Source organism: Agaricus bisporus (assembly GCF_000300575.1).
Source record: "Agaricus bisporus var. bisporus H97 unplaced genomic scaffold AGABI2scaffold_1, whole genome shotgun sequence".
In the NCBI taxonomy this organism is placed as follows: domain Eukaryota; kingdom Fungi; phylum Basidiomycota; class Agaricomycetes; order Agaricales; family Agaricaceae; genus Agaricus; species Agaricus bisporus.
Window position 1 is genome coordinate 1420645 of NW_006267344.1, and position 21629 is coordinate 1442273.

The following is a 21629-nucleotide window of genomic DNA, read 5'->3' on the forward strand; positions in this document are numbered from 1 at the left end:
ATGATTGTATGTTACGCTCAAACCATGGTTATAATTAAATGTATTATTACTCGTCTGTGGTAGTTTGCTGGAATCTATTCCCCGACGGTTATTGCATTAAAGCATGATCAATACAGTGACCACAGTTTAGCACCCGTGCAAGTACTCATTAAGCTCATCCAAAGTGAGCGAACTGGGTGGGAGCCCCCCCGGAAAAGGTAAAGGCTCATCCAACCAATCAACAGTCCGCCTCGGCCTCCGCTTTTTAAGTGGTCGATCGCGCAAGCTAGGAGTTGAAAACGAGGCTCGATAAAGAATCCATAATTGTCTCACAGGACGACCAAACACTTTATGAAAGATCTCTGGCCCATATTTGTCGGTTGAGAGCGATGCATTGAGAGCTCGAATTTTACCAGACCCATAAGTGGTTTCGATCCAATCCAGGAAATAAGCTGTTTTGTCGTATCCTGCGTCCCATGTTTCAGTGGGTTCGGGTTGAGTGCGTTTCCAATGGGGAGGGGCGAGTGAGGCGCGAAGTCGGACGAAATCTATATTTAGAACGTTACAATTGAAACGCTAAAGGTAGATGTAGTGGGTGTGTACCTGCTATGCCTTCGATGAGGCCACTGGGACATGTCCCTGAGGCATCGTACTGATAACAGTGAACGACTTCATGGATGAGTACACCCATGATTTCGTCTTTGGCTCGTTGAGAATTGCGCTCGATCCAGTCAAGAGAAAGATGGATTTCTTTATGGGAAGTTGAACCGGTGGTATAGGCGAGTTGTTCCATCACGCGAAGGATGAGTGTGATAGCCTTTACCCTGAATTGCAAGTTTTTAGTTCTCTGTTTGTTTGAAGATCGATACAACTCACTTTCTGGGTGTTGTTATTGGGGTATAGAATGTTTTGAAAGACCTGAGAACGGCGTGGCGCAATGCATCGTAGGGATGTATTTTAGCAAAGAAGGTGCGTGCGCCCTGGTGGTTAAGATCGTCCACACGCAGGGAAAATTCAGGGATAGGCCAGCTATCAAAGGAGGATGTTGGAGGCATTAGTGGCGCAAGCTGGTGAAGGAAGAGAGTGAAAGGATTGTGATCCAATTATAGTCCATTGTTATCTCGGCTTGATAGGATCAAACAACGGTTGGTATAAAGAGTACAAGGTATGGTTACAACATAATATGTACTTGTAGTTGGGCTGCGACACAGTAAGATCCAAAGCGGACGATTAATGCCTACCAGCGGCAGCAGCTTCGACGCGTAACACTTCCTCTCTGAGAGCATCCCGTCCCTCTTCAAGCCAACGACAATACTCGACAGCGCGGAAAAGGACACCACTTTTGCCTTTGCTCTGGCCTTTGCCTCGACTGCCACTGCCTTTTGGCCGGCCGCGTGTGGGCATAGAGAGAGCGGGAGTAGATCCGGTGGGGGCGAGGAGTGTGATCAGCTGGGCATAACCATCGCGAATGGCATTGCGCCGCTTTTGCTCTGACATGATATGGTTGAGACGCTTTTGTGGAGTGGAAAGGAGGGCTTTGGACCGTGATGCATTGGCATTTTTTGTGCCTGCGGACGGAGAAAAGGAGATGGATGGGGGAGATTCAGAGGGCACTCCAAACGCAGAGGTGGATGGTCTTGGGGTGGTGTTGAGGTGAGGATTGGAGTAGGGGGCGAGGGCATCGTAGACATCGTAGGGCTGTGAGTCGGGGGTGAGACCCCAGGCAGCGTCGTTGAAGTTGTCGAGAAAGCCGAGGAGGTGGTCTGTCTCTGCAGAGGAAAAGAGCTCGGCAGATGCGGGGAGGGCAGGTGGGTTGGGGAAGAGAGTGGGGAGATTGGGGTTGAAGGACGCAAAGTCAAAGTCGTGGGGGGAGAGGGGAGGAGACGCCATGCAGCTCAAGGCCAGCGCCGGGCACTCGAGTAGCCGGGTGTTACGTAAGCCGTGGGTCTCCGTCGCCCCGCCCGTGCGTGTCCGCCTTGTCCGCGCCAATGTCGGCCATGCCCCCAGACGAACCGGCGCAAGAGGCCGCGCTCGACTCGCAGCAGCTCCAGCAGCTCCAACAGGCCCAGCAACTCCAACAGGACGTCCACGGCCCGCCGCCGCCCACCGCCGCCGAGTCTGCCAGGAAGCGTGCGTTCCTCCTCCTCTTCCTCCTCCCCGCCGGCTTCTCACCCCTCTTTTTCTTAGCCAAGGCCCCCTCCGTCCGTAGAGCCTGCGTCGCATGCCACACCGGAAAAACACGCTGCAGCGAGGTCCTCCCCTGCCAGGTATCTCTACCCGCTTTACATCCTCACGCCGTTTCTCATTGCCTCCAGAGCTGCCTCAAACGCGGCCTCGGCGCTACCTGCGCGTATCCTGATCCAGATGCACAAGATCACCATGCCCAGCACCACACTCCCGGTAACTTTCTTCTTGTCCTCCCCGGCCACCACTCACCCACCGCCACAGCTCCCAACCCCGTCCAATTTGCACCTCCACCCATGTATGCCACGCTGCAGGGCACTCCCAACCTCAACCACCAACAATACTATGACTACAGCGGAACATTCACCGGTGCCTCCAGCTCCACCTTCCGCCCGAACAAACGTCCCCGCAACCTAACAGAGGAAGAGGCCGCTGCCATCACTCGAAATTTCAGTCGCGGCGACTTTTACGTCGGCAACAGCGCCCCAGTCCGCATCGACCCTCGTCTCCCCGTCCGCCTGACTCTCGGCGAAGGCGACCATGTCCATTTCACTGTCGGCGAGGCCCTTGTCCCTTGACAAGTCCCATCCGTACATTTTGTCTTCTTGTTTCACGCTTATACGATCTATGTTCTGGGTTGTATTCATTGTACAAATACAAGTACCTAACGTTGTTCTCTCTCCCGGATCACCACCGATCCCCTGATCGGCAACGGATCCCACCGTCCGTTTGAAATGATAACCCTGCCAATGCTCCGTTACTTCGGCTCCGTAATCAGATTTACCAAAGGTTTAATATGCGATTCAACCAACCATCCCTTTTCACCCGAATATCCCTCCAACACAAGCCGTTTACCCTCCTTGACCACCTCTTGCGTCATCTCTTTCCCTCCCCATTCAATCCTCGGCGTCAGTGTCACCAAATGAGCACCCAGATGCACAATCGCTCTCCGACACATCTCCAAATCAGGTGTAATATGCGTCGTATACGTCTTCAACAAGTCCTCCAAAAGAATATGTGCAGTCTGTCCACAGACCTCGGCATTAAATCGTGTAAGGAGAATCAATTCAGCGCAGAATTGTCCGAGTTCGGCGCCAAAAAGTCCGGGTTTACACATTTCCCAATCTAAAACTCGAATTTGCATCACATTTCCGACATGATCAAAACTTAACACCAAGTTTCCTGGCCAGAAATCGCCCATGACAAACTGAGAATGGATGAGAATCAGCCTGAGATTTTGTTCATCACGACGCACCGTTCCAGTGACATTCTTCATCGCATCAATCGATTCTTCACAAATCGTTTCCAAAGCCTTCCTTTCCTCCTCTGTAAGTCTAACATCCGGATCCTGCAATTTTTCCAAACCATCATCAAACGTCTGTACAAGCCGTCCATAGAAAGCCCAACTCGACATCTCCTTCGCCTGAGGATTTTGCTCAAAAAACTTGCACATTTCAGGGTGAACTCGACTCCAGGCATGCAATTGGCCGATAAACTCTCCCACTTCCTTTCCGATTCGATGTGCAATCTCTGCGGTACACCGTCCACTCTGCATGAAACTCTTCAACGTCATGCAATCGGACCCACAATCGTCCATGATAATGACGTGCTCCTTCTCGTCGAATAAATAGACGGTGGGCACAGTAACAAACGCCGTCGACGGCAACCATTCACGTATCCTTCTTAAAGCTTCCACCTCGAAAGACTAAAAAGGACACATCAATAAGACGAAACCTATATTCGATATCCCTCACCTGTCTCTGGATATCAAAAGCGATGCTTGGCAAGCTCTTGATATACAACTGTCCATGCTTCAGCACCAGCGTTTCTTTTCCATCGCGAGCCTCGCGCAAATGTATTCTGAAAACGAAATTCGCCGTCCCACCGGATAATGCCTCCGCTTTCGTGCAAGCAAAAGCAGTATTAGACAGATATCCTTCAACCCCGGCTTCAGTGGTCAAGTCATAGGAGTGTGCATCGATAGTGGCCATGATGTGGGGAAGCAAGTGAAAAAATCGAAGTTTTAAGGGCTAGATTAGCGATACGAGTCCCGAAGAGTCACATCGGAGCCGATCCAAAATTACACGTGAATTCAAATTACTTTGACAAGCAGCGAGGGTGGACGTGGTTTACGAAAGCCAATACCATTTCCTCTTGGTTTCCTGTTCTTTATCATTATGCTCCTGACTCAGTGGTGGCGCTTTGCGATCTTCAGGTTTCGGCAATAGCACAGGACCATAGATATCCCCAGCATCCCAGGGCGCTGGTATAAGTGCTACGGGAAGCAGCCATGTGGCTGTTAAGACGACGCCATTTCCTAGAAAGAATGAGCCAAATTGCAATGAACTTCAGGATACTAATAGCCCACCTTTGTCATGCTTTTTAATCCTTCCCCAACTCCAGGCAACGAAAACCCCTACATAACCTACCACAGGTCCTAACCTTTTCAACAAGACGAGTCCCGGTCTAAATTGTACTGGGACAATCGTGGTTGGTACCTTGTTCAATAACCACTTCAGTGCACTTGTCACCATGGCCGCCTGCGCAGTCGCTGTCAAGGACACAGAGTCCAATGTGGCCATAGTAGCTGGAGGGAGATATAGTCGGTAACCCCACCAAGTAGTATATACAGACAGCTGCGTAGTCGAGGGCACCCATTTAATAGGCTGATCGGGAACTGGAGAACCTGGTGGAGTAGAGGCGTCGTCAGTCGAGCAGATTTCTGCCAGCTCAACTGTTGAATCGTTCGTGGGTTGGAGGGGGGCGTACACCATTAATCCCCCTTGTTCATGGGTATCGGGCAGCCCAGCAGTCTCCTTCCCTTTACCCTTCCACCGCATCTGCGATAAAATATTCCAAATGCTTTGGTTATCCTTCCCCTCTTCCCCTCGCTCTCTCTCAGTTCCGTTCATAACTCCCTCTGAGGATAACAGCGTAACCATATCCTCGTCAACGCCTGGCGGTACTGGCGGTCCCGCAGGCGAAACCTCTGCTTCTACGACTTCCGTTTCTGGTGATCCCACGTCGGGTTTTTGTGAAGGCGCGAAGGCACTAGGTAAGGGTAATGCTTCGATGAGCTCTCTAAGCTTACGAGCAAAAGTCAGGGGCTCTGGGTTCGCTGGGCCAGGAGCTTCTGTCGAAACAACTGTTTCACCCGAATTTGCCACTGCTTCTTCTTCTTCAGGTGTTCTCGACGACGCCTCGAGTTTTGAGCGGTCCCAGCCATAGTTACTGTCGAGTACAAGTTTGTCGATCTCCCATGACGGTGGCGGAAAAACTATGTCAGAACTTGGCCGTCGAGACGTCATCGTGTCCGTCAAGGTTTTCAAACGAGCCAATGCTGTGACTTTAGCAGTCGGAAACTGAGGGGATTTCTTGGTTGGTTCCATGTCCTGAGCAACGGTGGTGGGGGGTTGAAAGAAGAGGAGCAACGGTTCAATCTAATGTGTATCCTCATCTAAATAAGTTACGTCATAATCAACATCTAGTCTCCTTCCACAGCCTCGCTCCAAATATTCCGTGCGATAGTATGCCCACAGCCTGCAACATGCTCATCTCCTCCTCGCCCAGCGAGGCATAGGTTTGGTGCAGTACTGAGAGCCGTTGCGAAAATATCCTCATCCTGACTATTAACATCCACCAACCCTTCCATTCCATGTACAGGATCACTCTTGTTCTCACCGTCTTCCGCAAAGCGGAGGAGACGAACTCCATTTCGCGCACTCGTTCTCATCCTTGCCCGAGTCACCGCAAGCTGTGCAATACCCTCTGCCCAACCGGCCTCGAACTCTGCACGAATTGCTAAACGCTTCGAAGTTTCTATTCCAATGGTAGGTGTGGCTGCCAGGGTTCCAAGGCGCGGAACGAAAGGTAGAATGCGGGTTTTGGGTACGACAGACTTAGGTATAATGTCGTCGCGGCTATGGGAAGAGGATCGACTAGAATTTTCTGTAGAGTGATCGCGAAGGGTTATTGTAGCAGTGGCCAAGCCTCTCCTTCCAGGCCTCTGCCTTCTGGGTATCGTCCTTGAGGGTAAATCAACCATTTGGGCAGGTTCTATATCACTTCCTATAGTTTCATGGTTTTCGACCCACTTCTCCTCCATCCAAGCCTTCAGTTCCTTCTCTCGATCTCGAGCGCGTTTGACACCTACAAGCGCGCACCGTTTCCCCAACGCTGCCCACTCTCCTTGACGAAGGTCGGTGCACCCGTCGATAATCAAGTGCTTGAGATTTCGAAAATGAGCAAGGATCATGTCAAGTTCGGCTTCTATCATACCGCAGGTAGACACGTCCAGAAACTCAAGATTTGGCATGGTAGGGTAATTGTTTGCGTGATAGTAGGTCCTTGATGCACCTGGACATACGCACAGTGCTCTCGCCACGGGCCTGGAAGGGATTCGTAGGCGTAGTGCCTTCATTGAATGTGCCAGGGAGGGGGAATGAATCATTATAGATAAATATGGGTCTATGCGGAAGAAAACGATAGGTTGTGCGAAGGATGGTTTCTTCGCAGTATCAACGTTCAAATTCTGAGGGTCCTGGACGATGGAGATAGCGGGCATTTCTTGAGGCGGCCATTTAGCGATCGCCAGAAGAACCGAGTCGTAATAAACGCCCTTGACTTTAGTCAGTTGGTGCTCGTATACAAACTTGTAAGTAGTCAAACCTTGTGAAACTGGTAGTAAGACGCTTTGTTCACGCTGCGTTATCCCGACATGAGACAAAGATTGAAAGAAGAGGGGAGCATAACTTTGACGTACTAGGGTCTGAATCGGAGCGATAGTTGCTTCAACTTGCCTATTGGGTTTTCAAGGAGCTGTTCCAAGTGCTCAGGAGAAAAATTACTCGGCCCAATCCTCACATTCAAGGAGGTGAGGTTGGGAAGCAAGCGAATTATGTTGATAATCACATCTGCATCTACACTCCAAGATGCCACAGAAAACTCTTTCACCCAAGTTGGGCATAAGTCTTGAGAGCTACCGTGAACATTGGATGCCTTCTCGAGGCGCAAAAAGAGAGAGACGGCTTGTTGGGGTTGTTTGATTCGGATAACATGAAAGAGGAGCTGTAATGGTATTGGCGCAGAAGGCAATACGCGGGACAGTGCAAGTACAACGGGCGCCCACAGAGAGGGATCCAGTTGTTCCACAATCGCTGTATAAAGCTCCCCAGGGAGTGTGGCGAAAGACATGGTAGCTGGCTGAATGGGGAACACACTCGCAGGGCCTTGTTTGTCTTGCCGCGCCGAAAAGATATACAGTAATAAGTAATACAAGTACAGGACTAAGTAGAACTATGAAAAACCTGGCGTTAAATCTAGGCTAGACCCTGGTGCTTGCCACGACTTTTCAACAACAGGCGGAGCCGGCGAAGCGGGTTGCGATGACCACAGAGTTAGGGCACTCGGAGTCTGTCCCGTAAATGTCAGTGGTCGTCCAGCCCCATTGTTACGCTCTCTTCGATCAGGCAAAGTAGATGTACCCCACACACCTGTTGCGCGTTTCTGCGACTGTTGCGGCGTTGGTTGGACTGGAGATTGTGGCTGACCCTGTTGTTGGATATTCAAGCGGGATAGAAATTGCGAGTCAGGCGTTCGCTGCGTGTGCGACCCAGTCTCTAAGGGTACACCTGCCCAATACGAGTTTTCAGCCTGTGCTCGATGGTTTGCAATGACCATTGTTCGATGAACATCAATTTGTCCAGCATCAACTTCCAGACCTCGCGCCTCCATGTTCTCTGCATCGATTTCTAACGCTTTCCTTAGCATCGCATTCTCTTCTTCCAGTCTCCTAATTTCCCATTCCCTCTGTACGGTCCAGTCCGGTCTACCCTTATTATCGAACTCATCGTCCGTTTGGTCACTAAGTTCTTGTACCAGCTGCTGAAGCTCTTCAATTCCCTCCGAAAGCGAGGAGGGGTCGGTCACGAGGTCCAGCGCGGGCGAAGATGAAGTTTCAGAATCAGAGTCCTCCCCCACCATCGACCGCAGAAGTAACCGTAAGTGATGTGAAAGTCTGCGGAGAGAGTGGAGTATGTTGGCATTGACTGTCAGGTCTGCAGCCGTGCTTTGCGATTCGCGCGTTTGGACGAGAGTATCGTAATGTTTGGCAAGAGTGAGTTCGTGCTGCTCAGCAGCAACCTGTGTGGATTGTTCTAGATAAGACACACCGAAAAGTTAAACCAAGAACTCACCGAGTGATTCCGGAACTTGGTCATGATTGTCTCCATGGTATTTTCGTATTCTTTGAGAAGAGTGCTCAGCTGCTTGTTCTCTTGTAGTAGTGTTTGGTTTTCGATGATGATCTGAGCGTTCAGACGTTCGAATTCGGAGTCAAATTCCTCTAAATCCTTGTATCAGTTTTGACAATGCGGCTGAATACAAAGGTGAAAAACCTTGAGATATATCGACATTGAACCTACGCAGCGAAAAGCCTGAGCATGTTTGTTCCGCTCGACCCTGCGGAGGGCATATTCTCAGACATTCCTTTCCGAAATGGTTGAAGCGCTAACCTTGAGGGCCACAGCTTGATTTTTCAATGAGTTTGCGAGCTCCTGGTTGCGGGTGAGCTGGTCACTGAGGTCCGAAAACAACAGCCAGAAGCGATGCAATTCATTCTCCATGAGAATCTCCCGTGTTTTCGTTTGATATAAGACCGGGTATTTCGTAAGAGGTCAACGTGAATGGACAATATGTTAGCTGGCACACGGCGATGGGCAACTTGCAATCTATTTTTATCGTAGACAACAACATCACTAGCATTCTCGGTTTCTTCCGTTTTGATTTAATACGCTCTAAGTTAATTAATCATACAGTAAAAATGCTACACAGTACGCTGCAGTCATCGCAGGGCGGTACAAACAGACTATAGACTTTGGATCTCTTTTGCCCACTCTTCACCTTCTAGGAGACAATCGTGATATGCCTACCAAATATTAATGAATTGGATTCTACCAGTGTTAGTTATGCGGGGTCTGAGCTCACGTTAAAATCGATGTCATTGGGAGAAACGGGAACGAGCGGCGCTGAAATTCTGGAAGCTTTGAGTTGTGGTGACTTGAGAGATCCAGAAAGTACAGTTGCTTCATGTGGTTTTAGATCTTGTTTATCAGGATTTGGCACCTCTAACGCTCCATGACTAGCTGTCAAGGAATTGATGAGTTGAGGTTGAGACATGGCGGGCGATGCGGAGACTAGTAGGATATTCGAGATAGCTGGATCTATGGATGCCTGGTCTGTAGGGTGTTTATCTGTACTATGCCGGTGTGGAAGGGTGGGGAGTAGTTTGGAAAGATGAGCAGAGACTTGTGTTTCTGTTCTCGGGTCAGGTTCATGGACAGAAGACGCTGATACAACTGGCTCGGTTGATCCATCAGGATATTTAGCCACCTTAGTTGGTCGCTCAGGCAGCAGCTCAATTCCCGCTGGTGCAGCCCCCGTTTGTTCCTCCGTCGCTTGGATGAAGTCATCAATGGTCTTACAAACAGAAGCCTCCAAAGCTGCCCAATCCAAGTCTGGTCGAGGAGGAAAAATGATACCAAAATTCGCCTGAGCGTCCGCACCGTCATTGCCAGGGTTACCACTATGGCCTTTAACATGTTGCAGGAGAACCGGCTGACCTCTACCCACCCGTTCGTTTAGCAGTGCCGCTAGGTACTTGACAATACCAACATTCTTCACAGGTAAGCCCTCCGCTGTCCGGAACCCATTTTTTTGCCATTTTGGCAACCACTGGCCGACGCCTAAGGATACATTGAGTAAGGTCACGGTGCTGAGATGAGAATTTACATTTAATCGAGTACCGCGAGTCGGTTTTGATCAGTAACTTTTGGCTGCTAACAGGGACAGTTTCAAGGACTCGAACAATAGCCTAAACTTTGGTAAGCAGATTGATGAGTGTATTCAGGAATAATGGACTTACAATCAATTCAGCGCGGTTGTTGGTCTGATCTCCAGGACACCTTTCTGCTAGATTTCTAGTCTTTGATTGATAAGTCAAGGTCAGAATGAGGCACACAACCACTGACCGAGGGTCATTAGGTCCGTAAAAGACGCCAACTCCAGCGACGGAACCTGCTTTTCCATTTCCTTTGCACGCGCCGTCGGAGTAAACAACAATACAATGCTTCTCGTCCGCAACTTCGTTTAGGGTGCGCTTTCGGGTTGAAGGCTGCGTCTTCGTCGGTATTGACGATTCACCTTTGACGAAGGCCTCTGCTTCTTCCTCTGTCCCAAACTTCTTGAATATAGCCCCTGGATATTGTTTGACTTGTTCTTCACATTCGGCCCTGATACCAAAAATCGAATTGAGTGATTAGACTGGCTCGAAATAATAAAGTTGCTGACCAGGTGAGATAGATCCCAGTTGCTCTGCCGCGTTGTACAGCATAGAAGCTCTGTTTTGGCATGGGGTCCTTCTGGATCTCGAGGTTCAACCTACGCAAGGCAAAATTTCCAGGTACGGATATCCGGTGTCGATGTAAACGATATACTACGCGCAATGTTTTCGGTGAATTGGCGCGTGAAGCAATGCGGCTTCCAGGTTTAAGTTTCGCAATGGATTTGAGTGCAGATACCAATACCATGTCCAAACTCAGCTGAATCTGTTGGGTGGTGTTCCGCGCGCGCCGCACGGCTATCAATCACGTGGACAGCGCTTCAAGTTGTCGTAACCGCCATAACACCGCCATAACGCAGGACTGCAGCATAACGCTGGAGATATCACAGGCGCCACCTGGGAGTTATGTGCTAATCCAGGAGCTGGCTTGACTTCACCGCATATCGACTCATGGACTTCCAAGATTTACATCGACCATATCCGAGGGAAAAAGCTATGGTTGTTGTGGCATATTGCGGTCGAGAATCATCGGTTCCTTTACGGTCCTACATTCGCGGGAACTCGCTACCACCTGGTCATGTTCAAGGCGATATAGACTTTGCGAGGTCTCGAAGTGTTTTCCTTATCCGACGACGACGTTCCATTGGGTTGGACTCTCCTAGCACGAATAATCTACCTCCATTTTCACTGTTGATGTCACCGTATCTCACATCTATGCTCTCGCACAATCTCTCTGCAATATCAAGTGAATTTTTAGATATAAGAATGAGCTATAAACCATATCACCCAGAGCATCCATATTTACCATCTCGTACAATTCAAGTTCGTCTTCAAATAACTTTGAAATATTGAAGTATAAAGTATTATAAGAGCTCAATCGGAGAATTTGCGCAATCTGCATTGGGGCCTAATTATCATTGACCACGAACGGCTCAGAATCTGCCGTAGGCTACATTCGAATGTGCTGCTACAATGGCTAGATTCTCACAACCATTGTCTATATCTAATTGCATTGCATATACATATCTCCATTGGTCAATAATTTAGGTATGAATTAGCGTCAAGAATATTTATCAGTAGGAATTAATTTAAAAAGCTGCTCGAGCTGCAGGGCACTATTTACTGGGAAGGAATTGTATATCTAAGAAATTAATGTCGAAGACCTTCCTCTTCAAACATAATCTTCAAATTTTCTATGCTATCGGGATCAGCCCGACCGTCCGCCCTGGTCCCCCGGAAGGCCTCGCGGACAATAGCAGTTTTTCTCTTCTGAATCTGAAGAATACGACCTTCAATTGTATTTGAAATCTACTCTTAAAGTCAGACGTGTTCATTCAATTTATTAGCTACTCACAATGAAATGTGTCACATGCACCGTTTTATCCTGGCCGATTCTGTGAACACGATCAATTGCTATGGAAAATTACTGAGTGAGCCATATTCTGCGACATCGAGAGCACGAACCTTGGTTTTCAGTAGCAGCATTCCACCAGCAATCCATCTTGTTGTACATAATTCATATCGTCAAAAACCAATGAAAAGCATTCAGTCTCACCATGAATACGTGATTTGCAGTAGTCAGCTATTAGTAGTTGTCATTAGCCGAGAGTAATCTGAATGGGACACCCAACTGACATTCAAACCGACGCCACCAGCTTTCAGACTAATTATCAGGATCCTCGGTTGCTTGGAGGGAGACTTGAATGCCGAGAGAGCAGCACTTCTCTTCTTCACATCCATAGTTCCATCAAAACGGCAAAAATCATATCCTTCCCGTTGGAGCATCACTTGGATAAGATCCAGAAAACTCGTGAACTGGGAGAAAACAACAGCTCGGAACTTCGGGTCTTCTTCTTTCAGTCGTCCTTTTACAAGTCAATTCTCTTGATTTTTGCATCGTAAGGAGGTACTTACGGAGATGCTTCAATAGGGCCTCTAGTTTGGTTGATGATCGGACATCGTTTCGACGCAGAGCGACACTTGCAGAAGGCTGGGAGTTAGTGGGTTCCTTTCTGATTACCTCAACGAGGTCGCTGGGATTTATTGGTCCTCGCCCACAAGCGAAACAGTTTGGCTGCTGTCCTTTCTCCTCACATGTGGCAATGTGAGTTAGAATGCAATCTTTACAGCTAAGTTTGTATGATTAGCCAGCACTTTCGCAATCCTGAGTCCGTAACGGCCTACCATTGGTGCGCGCATCCAAGGATCATTGTTGGTACATCCATGACATCAAAGCATATAGGACATTCCGTTATGTCTTCGTCAGCCAGGTTTGCAAGGACACCCTCAGCGAAAGCAGCGTTAGAACCGCCGTTGCTATTGCTAGTAAGGTTCTTGACAAGATCTTCAAGGTTGATTGCGGGGTTGTCAAGGGATTGGGCATTCGAACCACTGTTCGAGTCTTCTTTCTCGAGCACTAAGTCAGGGTGTAGCACTGCACGGCGCAATCTTTGAAAAACGTCAGACAACATAGGGATAAATCGTTTGTACGTTAACATACTTCATTAACATGGCCAATATATGGGTATAGTTCTTACCGACCAATCCCTTTGCTTCGAGTTGATCAAAATTTCGTTTGACTTTCAACCATATCGAATCGTAAATTTTCTTTTCTAGAGACGAGAATTCGAGGGCTTCAATCGTAATCTAACGAATGGCTCGTGAACACGCAGACAAGCAGGATGAGAAGAAAGTAGACCTCTTTGGGTGGCAGTTCCACGATCCTCTTCCCATCAATATCGAGCATGTTCTTTTCTCTCCTTAGAAGGGCATTCTCAAGAATAACCTGAACAACCTCGATAGCTTTTGGATCGCGAGCCAAGAAAGGGAGCGTAATGAATCTGTCTAACATTTAGGTGATTCACGACCGTTTAAGTTGGGGCTTACGAGCGGAAGTAAGCGTATTCCGACCAAGGCTCATGCTTGAGGAACTTTCTAAAAACAAAAGATCAATCTTCACAAAGGAGAGGGGCACACAGCACTTACAGCAGGGAGAAAAGATCTTCCAATTTATTGACGATAGGCGTCCCGGTGACAGCCCATCGCCATTTCGCTCGTAGGTCATATACTGCCTTTGCAGTTTTACTCATACGAGACTTACACGCATGAGCTTCATCCAAAACAATGCGCAGCCAATATACTGAAGGTTGTCAAGCTACAAAATAATGCCATTTTAGCTTTGGCACTTACTGTCGAAAAGAGGAGACATGGTTTTCGCGTGCTCCGATGCGAGTGTTCCATACGACGTGATAACGACCTTCGGCATTCTATCTTGATCGCCAGCAGAATTGACAAGAACGTCCAAATCAAGGCGGTTGTGGCCATGCCAGATTATTACCTCTAAGGTGTTTGATTTGCTGGATCTTTGAATTTCCTCAGCCCACTGAGCCAGAAGAGAGGCTGGGGCTACTATGAGAGTCCCAGAAGGTGGCAAACGACGATTTGGTCGTCTACTGGAACGAAAAGCTTTTTCAATACGTAACTGACGGGGCCCTACTAGTGGCTGCTTGTCTTCCTTGAATTCATCCTTCAAGAGCAGGCTAGTCTGTATCAAGGCTGAAATCATGATGGTTTTTCCCATACCCACTGGAATATGTTTAAGTGATAGGATTTTAGCATCAGTGGTCATTGGAACTTACTTTCTGTGAATCGAGTTACGATATGATTGTCAACAATCATTACACCAGAAAAAAGAGAGCAACTTCCTACCGTCACTACAGAAAAAAGTCAGTATCTGATCAGCTGGGTTTTGAATACTAGACTCACGCTAAAATTCCTCCTCTACATTCATGTTCCACCAAGGGGACATCTAAACTCAGTTCTCCAGAATATGGGTTGAAGTAGAAAAGTTTATCTTCGGCGGTCAAATCAATGTCCCCTGTATTGATATCCTGTTCTGGAGGGAATATGTACCTGAAAACTTGAGCAACTAGTCAATCTTGCAACACGTGAATAAACATACTGGCTCCATAGAGGATGCATTGACACGCCTAGGTGCGCGTCACGGGTGTCGTGTTCGATAGAATACATCCAACTGAGCATGGGTTAGCGGTGCAGAAACGATGTTGACTGGAGAACATACTTGAGCGCTTGCTTCTGATAACCACGGAGAGTCAGGTCAAAACTCTCGGCAGGATCCATTAGAGGCATCAGGGTATCTTTCTGTTGGGCTCTAAGAGAACAATTTGTTAGATATTACCTTTGCCTAATATATGGACTCACTTCCGATAAATGAGGCTCAGGTCATTATTTGAGAGTTCTTCCGTTGAATCAACTTCTATTTCTTCTCCATCACCCACAAGTTCCTTCTTTGTTTTACCACCTGTACGTTGGGCAAGGTTTCCAATAGTGTCTTCTACCTTCTGGCTGTATTTCTTCCCCTTAGACCTTGCCCCGGCTTGCGCTCGCAATCCGACGGCATCGAATAATTTCAAGATGGCCGCTTTCCTCTCGCGCAGAAAACTAACCGAGCATTAGGCCAGATATTCGGTTATTGTAACACTTTCAATGACGAACTTTTCTTCTTGCGTCTCGTATCCTTCGTTATACGCGAAACCACCATCTACATCCCTGCTCGACATGCGGAGGGGCTTGAACGCATCCGGGTGGAGGTAAATGTGAAGTGTCACCATCAATGACATACCCGTTTTCAATTTCTCGGGACAGTCAGTCATAGTCCCCCGAATCTCTACCAGACCTATACAGGCGTCAGAAACAGCCATAAACTGAGTAACATAGGATGCACCGAAGTCCAACAGCTTAGAAATCCAGGAGGCAATTTCTGTCGGCAACCGTGCGAGGTCTGAAGGCCGAAGGTCAGAAACGCTGGACAGCAGTATTGCATGATAACAGTACCGGATCCCTTGTTATTAACAATGCGCACTACAGTGTCCACCTTTTTCGGGAATCTCGTTCCTTTGGCACTTAGCATGCTCGTGAGAGAGACTTGTTTTCCGCCGCTACTTTTCTTGGTTTTGTTCCCTTTTTTTGTGTTGGGGCCAGATGACTCCTTTTTGGATCCTTCCCTCCGTATTAAGACAGAGTCACCAACTTTGACATGACCCGTCCCGGAGACAGTAGACCAGGCACCATCCACAGGTAGATCTCCTATATATGTTGCAGAAACTTGCGCATGAGAATGCACAATAGGAGAGAGTTTTCTTCTCTTTGCTGGGGGTTCCTCTAATTTTTCTTTCCTGGTTGCATCTGATACCGCTGCTGCCGAAGACCCAACAATCTTGACATGAGGGGTGGACTGCGCCTCCATGTCGTTGACATTTTCTGTATGACTATGCGCTAACTGGGGCGGTGAGGACGTGGGGACTCTATCTGCCTCTTCTTGATCGCTCGCAGCGAGGAAAAGACTCGGAGTTGCCGTATGCTCTGAAGGCGTTTGAGAACTAGATGCTGGAACCAATTCTGACTCGTGGTCGACGGAAACTAGGGGAATATTCTCGCCTTCCTCATCAGAACTGGCAAAGAATAGAGCAGGAGGCGCAGATGCCATCTGAGCAGAAATGGCGAGCGCGTCGAAAGTCGTAAGTATGTAAATGAACGCGACGCGTCTTGTAAACACGATCAAATAACAGTCCAAATTCAATCTCTTCCATCGAATCCATCACACTCGATATTTCCCTCTCCTAGTTCATCATGCAGCGTGCACTGCCGATGGTTAGTCAAATTTTCATCATCAATCCAGTTTAACTCATGATCGGTAGCAACCCACCGTCGTTCTCCTTCGGGAGGGGACAGATACATCTCAGGGAAATCCTCAACTCTTGTCGAATATATCTGCATGCCTTGCCATCGCAGAGACACTTTCTAGTACTCTTGGACCGAGAGGAATGGATAAACTTATTGTAAATGAACGTGGGGAAGCACAGATCACGAACGACGGGGCTACGATCCTCAAACTTCTTGAAATCGTCCACCCCGCAGCAAAAACATTAGTAGATATTGCCAGGGCTCAAGATGCCGAAGTGGGAGATGGCACTACTAGCGTTGTTTTGCTCGCTGCCCAGCTATTAAAGGAGGTTCGTGGGTTTCTTGAAGAAGGGGTAAGCCCACATATCGTCATCAAAGGCTTCCAAAAGGCATCGCAGCTGGTCAGATCTTTTTTTCTTCGCCCTCTTGAAGCGATCACTTATGGTTTCAACTAGGCCTTAAACCGTATAAAAGAACTGCAGGTTTCAGTTGACAGATCAGATCCTGAGTACGTCTATTCTATCGTGAACGCAGCGGTAGTATTTGACTCACAACCACAGGCGTTTCCGGTCTCTTCTCCTCAAGTGTGCCTCCACGTCCCTTTCCTCAAAACTTATCCACTCCGAGAAACCTTTCTTTTCGAAAATGGTAGTGGATGCGATTGAATGTCTTGACCAAGACGACCTCGATGACTCTCTTATTGGTGTCAAAAAAATTGCTGGAGGTGGCATGCAAGATTCACTCTTAGTCAAAGGTGTCGCTTTCAAAAAAACTTTTACCTATGCAGGAGCGGAACAGCAGCCAAAACTATTCCACAATCCTCCCATTTTATGCCTCAATGTGGAGCTGGAGCTCAAGGCAGAAAAAGACAATGCCGAGGTGCGAGTCGATGCCGTCGCAGAGTACCAGGCCATTGTAGACGCTGAGTGGGAGATTATTTATCGCAAACTGCAAGCGATCGAAAAAACGGGAGCAAAAGTTGTGCTCAGTAAACTTCCCATCGGTGACCTTGCCACCCAATGGTTTGCTGATCGGGATATCTTCTGTGCTGGCCGTGTAGCCGCAGGTGACCTACGAAGAGTGGTCCAAGCCGTTGGCGGTTCTATTCAATCAACCTGTTCCGATATCAAGCGCGAACATCTTGGTACCTGTGGGCTGTTCGAAGAGAAACAGATTGGTGGGGAGCGCTACAATCTTTTCCAAGACTGTGTGAAAGCAAAGACTTGTACGCTCATCCTCCGCGGAGGTGCGGAACAATTTATGGAGGAAGTGGAGCGTAGTTTGCATGACGCACTCATGGTTGTCAAGCGCGCTCTTCGTACGGGTGAAGTCGTTGCCGGTGGTGGTGCCGTTGAGGTAAGTATTGCACAGTTATCATTTCTCCGAGACTGAGAAAGATTGTGTGTGTTTAGATGGAACTCTCGGCTTTCATCCGATCTTATGCGTATTCCATCCCTGGAAAGCTGCAACTCGTGATTGCTGCCTTTGCAAAAGCACTAGAAGTCATCCCTCGCCAAATCTGTGACAATGCCGGACTTGACTCCACTGATGTCCTCAACCAGCTTAGGATGAAACATGCCAACGGTGACAAGTGGTTTGGAGTTGACGTTGACGGAACGACTGGAATCCGTGACAATTATGAAGCTTTCGTATGGGAGCCCACTCTTGTGAAAATCAATGCTATCAGTAGTGCGACTGAAGCCGCATGTCTGATTCTAAGCGTTGATGAAACTGTGCGTAACCCTCAAAGTGAACCAGTGAGTGTATTCGTTTCATTTTACTTTCTTCTTTCGTTTCTTAATTCATGATTGCTCAGCAAAATCCGGGACCGAAAGCCCCACCTGGAGCAGCACAAAGGGCTATGAGGGGGCGTGGAAGAGGCATGCCTCGCCGGTAGAGGACAATTTTTCAAAAACAAATCAGCAGCTTCGGTGAAAGATACTAGCCACTTATTTCTGACGCAGCACGTTTGTATCAATTTAGACATGACGATCCATTGCGTTCAAACATTGTGTGAACACGGTATTTATGTCCTTCCCGTGGTCAAGGGTTGATCGCTATCATCAAAAGCACTTTCTTTCCATCTACGTTAAGGGTATCTCGGGGCATGCGTCAAGCCCTAATTGGGAAATGGAATTTTGAGTTAGCCTACCCTACCCTACCGCATCGCGGGCTCGATCATGGTTACCAAAATCTTGGGTCATGAATTATTTTCATCTTAAGCTACAAAGGTATGGTACTATGGTACATCTCAGAATAACTCAAACGCAGTCCAAACAGGCACGATAGTACCTTTCTCCTCAATCTCCACCCACCCTTTACGATCTTCATCGGTTTCACCCGTTTCATCCACTTTGCCAAATGCGTTGTCCCATCCAAGTCCAACAGCTATCATCTTGCACACATTTGAACTACGTAAGGCAAAAACGAATTTTTGTTTCATGAACAGGCCAAGAAGCTACAGCAAGCAAGACATACCTCTTCGTGCAAACACTTGCTCTTGGAGCCGGGTCTCCTTGTTTAGTCCATGCCCCACTAAGCAACGCAAAATCTACCACCATGCCCTTAGTAAGTCGTACCCTTTCTTCATCGCTCAGTTTGTTAAACTCCTTCTGATCGTACCCATCAGTACTGGCTAGTTGTCTAATTTCAGAACTAGCGCTCTGTCGAAGGGAAAAGAAGCGCCCAGCATAGGCATTCGCAAATTCGAGTTCTGCAGTCAAAGAGTCTGATGCAAAATAAATGGGAGTATCTTCGTCGTGAAGGATTGGAAGTCTATCTTGCGTGTCTTTTATGGCGGAAACATATTCCGAAGTCGGTACATAGAGCACATCAGGACCTGAAAACCGAAGTTTCCTATCCCCGCGCCGGATATGAACGGACAAATATGAATCATCCGAACGGGTGGAATTTCTGAATTCATGGCGGGCAGCGCGAATCAAGGCATCGAGATTTGCGTTTGGCTGGATTGCCGAAGCCAGGGATTCGTGCGCTGCGTTATAAATAGGTCGAAGGCGGTTAAGGTTACGCCCATATCTAGGGTAGGGTTGAAAAGAGATTGGATCTTCAGAATGGGGAGATAAGGTGAGATGGTTAAGCTTACGCGTCCTCGTAGTGTTCAGCGAAGGCGTGACCGAAATGATATCTTGATGTATGGGCGGTGATCACCTGTAGACGTTTAGACATAGCTTCGAGCGGTGAAAACTGAGAATTTACCCAATGTCTGTAGTATGTATGTAGTTAGAAATTTCGGCACGTCATGGAAACAAGAATATGAGTCACCTAGCAATTCTGGGACAAGCGACCAGATCTGAAAACATGGCTAGGTCAACATTTGGATGTTCAAGGTCGAAACGACGCATGCCTTTTGTGCGAGGGGGAAGGCAACCAGGTTCCGGGCCTGGTTGTAAGTCAAGAGAATTTTGAAAATAATCCATCCACCTAGAATTTCATTTGAATCTTGCTCTCAATCCCTGTGAAAACGCTTACTTTCCGCGATTCCAATACGTATCATCGATTATAAATGTTCTATTCCTCTGCGGCATCATTCAGTTGACTTCAAGGTGCGACGGAGTGGTTATATTCACCTCACGGGCAAGTGCGGCAGCTTGTGCAATCAATGCCAAGTCGGCCAATAGCCCAACCTCGCCGTCCAATAGGTAGGTAATAGTTTTTGAACAGATAGCAGCTTCTCCGTCTTCATTTTCCGCTATACTATCTTCTTTGTCCTCGGTGGCATTGTAGGAAGCCATGTCCATCGAAGGTTTGTCCCAATAATCACCATGAGCCATGAACCCTCGGTTCAGCGCTCTACATTGTGCAACATATTCGGACGGATGTAATGGGACCTCTGAAGGTAGTTCTATATCGGCGTTTTGCGATTGCTGGGGTGCCTGCACGCCAAAATACACTTGTAAACTGCCGGGGTGTCTATACGAAATGACGAGTAGGCCAAAAAGGAAGCAAGCAGAGAGTACGCCAAGGATTAATGGGATATCAAGAGAAAGCGAGCTGGAGCGGAGTCGTTGGAATTTGGAGGTGGATTTCCTTGTCTCGCGTTCTTCAACAAGGAGAGGGACAGTTTGGCCGCCTCTCAGACGACTGTCACAAAGGTCGACCTCGTCGTAATGGTCGTGCGTTTGAAAACGGGAACGAGGGGTACGAGGGGTTAATACATGGTGGTCAGTAGTGTTTGCGTGGACAGCAGAAGAAATGTTGGATAAAGGCTTTGGTCGAGGCATGATGGCATAACAACGGAGGTCAAGCTTCAAGCTTTCAAGTCTGAAGATCTGAAGATCTGATGGCTCCATACAAAACAGGGTCATACATTACAAAATTACAAATAGCCGGTATACATTGTAAATCAAACTAGCGATCGGTACTTGAACCAGTAGCCAAAGACATTAACGCGCTTCGGGGTCGTCGACGGGAAGGGAAGGAGAATTGGTGGGGGTAGGTTGGAAGCGGAAAGCGGTGGAGGAAGCTGAAGGCATCAAGAGCGCGGAGGAGGACTCGGAAGAGTTGGAAGGGAGACTTGTGGAATTGACTGCATCGACACGACCGTTATCTCCGGAAACTCCGTCAGATGGTGCGACAGTGGTAACGGTGGAAGAGGAGGAGGAGACGGATGCGGCGGATACAAAGACGGCACGCTGGAGAGCGTCGGAGATACGGGAGAGTTCCTTGTGCGCCTTTGCTTGGCTGGGGGCCCCCTTGCCATCTTTTGGGGTGGGAGAGCAAAGCACACCGACCAATTCAGGGACAGGAGTTGGCAAATTATCGGTGAGGGTATGAGCGAGTTGACAGGCCAAAGGGACGATGTCCAGGATTCCTAGAAAAGAATGGGGGATGAGCACCGAGTATCCTCGAGTTGGATAAACCAACCTCTCTGTTCCATAGACTCTTGAATGAGTCCCCGCTGAGAGAAACCGGTCTGTTGAGAGACGAGGGATCCGGAGCTGGAGGAAGCAATGAGAGCGGCACTGGCCGAGCTGGGAGGGGCTGAGCTGAGAGAGGCTTCCTGGTGAGTGTCTGCGGAAGGAGGAATGAGGGCGGAGGAGGAGGAGGAGACGGCGAGGGTGGCAAGCAAGAACGAGGAGCTAGAAGGTATTTTCATCGTAATGTTTGTTCTGCAAGACGGAGGGAGGGGGTTGCTTTTATAAAAGAGTTAGGGGGAAGGCGAGGTTTGGAAACAGGCTGGTGACGCGCATGACGTGGGGGAATTGCGAGACGGACTAGTGACGGCGGAGAGAGGCCCCGAGGCACGACGAGAGAAAGCACCAAACGAGGGCTGCGGAGCTGTAAATCATTGTGAGTAAGAACTGAAGTGTTCAGCGATGACGTACAAGAGAAAGACGAGGGCCACGGCGAGCGGCAGCAGCGACGGCGGCGCGTCTGCGATGGGCATGGGGAAGAGGGAAACACG

At 48.4% G+C, this 21629-nt stretch overlaps 12 protein-coding genes across 12 annotated transcripts; 2 read left to right on the forward strand and 10 right to left on the reverse strand.

Moving 5' to 3' along the window:
- Window positions 1-18: 18 nt before the first annotated feature.
- AGABI2DRAFT_214116 (hypothetical protein) lies at window positions 19-1046 on the reverse strand. The gene is made up of 3 exons (XM_006454214.1): window positions 856-1046; window positions 583-803; window positions 19-527 (listed from the first exon to the last, which is right to left on the reverse strand). The coding sequence occupies exons 1-3, from the start codon at window positions 1032-1034 to the stop codon at window positions 127-129; spliced, it is 801 nt and encodes a 266-aa protein (XP_006454277.1). The 5' UTR covers window positions 1035-1046; the 3' UTR covers window positions 19-126.
- Window positions 1047-1209: 163 nt separating this feature from the next.
- Window positions 1210-1869, reverse strand: AGABI2DRAFT_114029 (hypothetical protein; the record flags this gene model as incomplete). The annotated part of the gene is made up of 1 exon (XM_006454215.1): window positions 1210-1869. The coding sequence occupies one exon, from the start codon at window positions 1867-1869 to the stop codon at window positions 1210-1212; it is 660 nt and encodes a 219-aa protein (XP_006454278.1).
- Window positions 1870-1964: 95 nt separating this feature from the next.
- AGABI2DRAFT_189549 (hypothetical protein) lies at window positions 1965-2927 on the forward strand. Its single transcript, XM_006454216.1, has 4 exons — window positions 1965-2109; window positions 2167-2246; window positions 2295-2379; window positions 2428-2927. The coding sequence occupies exons 1-4, from the start codon at window positions 1968-1970 to the stop codon at window positions 2739-2741; spliced, it is 621 nt and encodes a 206-aa protein (XP_006454279.1). The 5' UTR covers window positions 1965-1967; the 3' UTR covers window positions 2742-2927.
- Window positions 2921-4154, reverse strand: AGABI2DRAFT_197185 (hypothetical protein; the record flags this gene model as incomplete). The annotated part of the gene is made up of 3 exons (XM_006454217.1): window positions 2921-3370; window positions 3419-3868; window positions 3918-4154. 3 exons carry the CDS (start codon window positions 4152-4154, stop codon window positions 2921-2923), a joined length of 1137 nt encoding a protein of 378 aa, XP_006454280.1.
- An 83-nt stretch (window positions 4155-4237) lies between these two features.
- On the reverse strand, window positions 4238-5558 carry AGABI2DRAFT_214123 (hypothetical protein). The gene is made up of 2 exons (XM_006454218.1): window positions 4532-5558; window positions 4238-4480 (listed from the first exon to the last, which is right to left on the reverse strand). The coding sequence occupies exons 1-2, from the start codon at window positions 5550-5552 to the stop codon at window positions 4293-4295; spliced, it is 1209 nt and encodes a 402-aa protein (XP_006454281.1). The 5' UTR covers window positions 5553-5558; the 3' UTR covers window positions 4238-4292.
- Window positions 5559-5647: 89 nt separating this feature from the next.
- AGABI2DRAFT_197189 (hypothetical protein) lies at window positions 5648-7356 on the reverse strand (the record flags this gene model as incomplete). Its single annotated transcript, XM_006454219.1, has 3 exons — window positions 5648-6781; window positions 6832-6865; window positions 6926-7356. 3 exons carry the CDS (start codon window positions 7354-7356, stop codon window positions 5648-5650), a joined length of 1599 nt encoding a protein of 532 aa, XP_006454282.1.
- Window positions 7335-8878, reverse strand: AGABI2DRAFT_189551 (hypothetical protein). The gene is made up of 5 exons (XM_006454220.1): window positions 8676-8878; window positions 8559-8622; window positions 8358-8506; window positions 7656-8304; window positions 7335-7575 (listed from the first exon to the last, which is right to left on the reverse strand). Exons 1-5 carry the CDS (start codon window positions 8784-8786, stop codon window positions 7514-7516), a joined length of 1035 nt encoding a protein of 344 aa, XP_006454283.1. The 5' UTR covers window positions 8787-8878; the 3' UTR covers window positions 7335-7513.
- Window positions 8879-9699: 821 nt separating this feature from the next.
- On the reverse strand, window positions 9700-10279 carry AGABI2DRAFT_43209 (hypothetical protein; the record flags this gene model as incomplete). The annotated part of the gene is made up of 4 exons (XM_006453686.1): window positions 9700-9905; window positions 9952-10033; window positions 10085-10139; window positions 10191-10279. Coding segments are annotated over 4 exons (432 nt in total), but the record flags the coding sequence as incomplete, so codon positions are not given.
- A 1371-nt stretch (window positions 10280-11650) lies between these two features.
- AGABI2DRAFT_197195 (hypothetical protein) lies at window positions 11651-16007 on the reverse strand (the record flags this gene model as incomplete). The annotated part of the gene is made up of 20 exons (XM_006454221.1): window positions 11651-11809; window positions 11856-11914; window positions 11966-12002; window positions 12057-12083; window positions 12137-12366; window positions 12416-12630; window positions 12686-12949; window positions 13002-13147; window positions 13200-13341; window positions 13388-13435; window positions 13487-13640; window positions 13691-14086; window positions 14210-14214; window positions 14267-14413; window positions 14463-14534; window positions 14583-14672; window positions 14723-14962; window positions 15017-15197; window positions 15246-15302; window positions 15356-16007. 20 exons carry the CDS (start codon window positions 16005-16007, stop codon window positions 11651-11653), a joined length of 3321 nt encoding a protein of 1106 aa, XP_006454284.1.
- An 89-nt stretch (window positions 16008-16096) lies between these two features.
- Window positions 16097-18211, forward strand: AGABI2DRAFT_189553 (hypothetical protein). The gene is made up of 6 exons (XM_006454222.1): window positions 16097-16171; window positions 16219-16605; window positions 16660-16712; window positions 16765-17560; window positions 17617-17961; window positions 18021-18211. The coding sequence occupies exons 1-6, from the start codon at window positions 16151-16153 to the stop codon at window positions 18099-18101; spliced, it is 1683 nt and encodes a 560-aa protein (XP_006454285.1). The 5' UTR covers window positions 16097-16150; the 3' UTR covers window positions 18102-18211.
- A 178-nt stretch (window positions 18212-18389) lies between these two features.
- On the reverse strand, window positions 18390-20104 carry AGABI2DRAFT_197199 (hypothetical protein). Its single transcript, XM_006454223.1, has 7 exons — window positions 19792-20104; window positions 19694-19740; window positions 19563-19645; window positions 19487-19514; window positions 19308-19427; window positions 18683-19240; window positions 18390-18615 (listed from the first exon to the last, which is right to left on the reverse strand). The coding sequence occupies exons 1-7, from the start codon at window positions 19993-19995 to the stop codon at window positions 18456-18458; spliced, it is 1200 nt and encodes a 399-aa protein (XP_006454286.1). The 5' UTR covers window positions 19996-20104; the 3' UTR covers window positions 18390-18455.
- Window positions 20105-20438: 334 nt separating this feature from the next.
- Window positions 20439-21608, reverse strand: AGABI2DRAFT_189554 (hypothetical protein). The gene is made up of 3 exons (XM_006454224.1): window positions 21550-21608; window positions 21089-21502; window positions 20439-21035 (listed from the first exon to the last, which is right to left on the reverse strand). Exons 2-3 carry the CDS (start codon window positions 21318-21320, stop codon window positions 20608-20610), a joined length of 660 nt encoding a protein of 219 aa, XP_006454287.1. The 5' UTR covers window positions 21321-21502; window positions 21550-21608; the 3' UTR covers window positions 20439-20607.
- Between the last annotated feature and the right edge of the window lie 21 nt (window positions 21609-21629).

Coding starts and splice junctions, on each gene's coding strand:
- AGABI2DRAFT_189551 (XM_006454220.1), bottom strand. CDS start 8,786: ATGGAGAATGAATTGCATCGCTTCTGGCTGTTGTTTTCGGACCTCAGT. Junction 8,507..8,558: donor CAATGTCGATATATCTCAAG/GTTTTTCACCTT, acceptor ACAAGGATTTAG/AGGAATTTGACTCCGAATTC. Junction 7,576..7,655: donor GTCGCAGAAACGCGCAACAG/GTGTGTGGGGTA, acceptor TTTACGGGACAG/ACTCCGAGTGCCCTAACTCT.
- AGABI2DRAFT_189549 (XM_006454216.1), top strand. CDS start 1,968: ATGTCGGCCATGCCCCCAGACGAACCGGCGCAAGAGGCCGCGCTCGAC. Junction 2,110..2,166: donor CGCCGAGTCTGCCAGGAAGC/GTGCGTTCCTCC, acceptor TCTTTTTCTTAG/CCAAGGCCCCCTCCGTCCGT. Junction 2,380..2,427: donor TGCCCAGCACCACACTCCCG/GTAACTTTCTTC, acceptor CCACCGCCACAG/CTCCCAACCCCGTCCAATTT.
- AGABI2DRAFT_214116 (XM_006454214.1), bottom strand. CDS start 1,034: ATGCCTCCAACATCCTCCTTTGATAGCTGGCCTATCCCTGAATTTTCC. Junction 804..855: donor CCAATAACAACACCCAGAAA/GTGAGTTGTATC, acceptor CTTGCAATTCAG/GGTAAAGGCTATCACACTCA. Junction 528..582: donor CCTCATCGAAGGCATAGCAG/GTACACACCCAC, acceptor TTCTAAATATAG/ATTTCGTCCGACTTCGCGCC.
- AGABI2DRAFT_189553 (XM_006454222.1), top strand. CDS start 16,151: ATGCAGCGTGCACTGCCGATG. Junction 16,606..16,659: donor TCCAAAAGGCATCGCAGCTG/GTCAGATCTTTT, acceptor GGTTTCAACTAG/GCCTTAAACCGTATAAAAGA. Junction 16,713..16,764: donor GTTGACAGATCAGATCCTGA/GTACGTCTATTC, acceptor TCACAACCACAG/GCGTTTCCGGTCTCTTCTCC.
- AGABI2DRAFT_214123 (XM_006454218.1), bottom strand. CDS start 5,552: ATGGAACCAACCAAGAAATCCCCTCAGTTTCCGACTGCTAAAGTCACA. Junction 4,481..4,531: donor GATTAAAAAGCATGACAAAG/GTGGGCTATTAG, acceptor CATTCTTTCTAG/GAAATGGCGTCGTCTTAACA.
- AGABI2DRAFT_197199 (XM_006454223.1), bottom strand. CDS start 19,995: ATGGCTCATGGTGATTATTGGGACAAACCTTCGATGGACATGGCTTCC. Junction 19,741..19,791: donor CTGCCGCACTTGCCCGTGAG/GTGAATATAACC, acceptor ATGATGCCGCAG/AGGAATAGAACATTTATAAT. Junction 19,515..19,562: donor CCCTCGCACAAAAGGCATGC/GTCGTTTCGACC, acceptor CCATGTTTTCAG/ATCTGGTCGCTTGTCCCAGA.
- AGABI2DRAFT_189554 (XM_006454224.1), bottom strand. CDS start 21,320: ATGAAAATACCTTCTAGCTCCTCGTTCTTGCTTGCCACCCTCGCCGTC. Junction 21,036..21,088: donor AGAGTCTATGGAACAGAGAG/GTTGGTTTATCC, acceptor ATTCTTTTCTAG/GAATCCTGGACATCGTCCCT.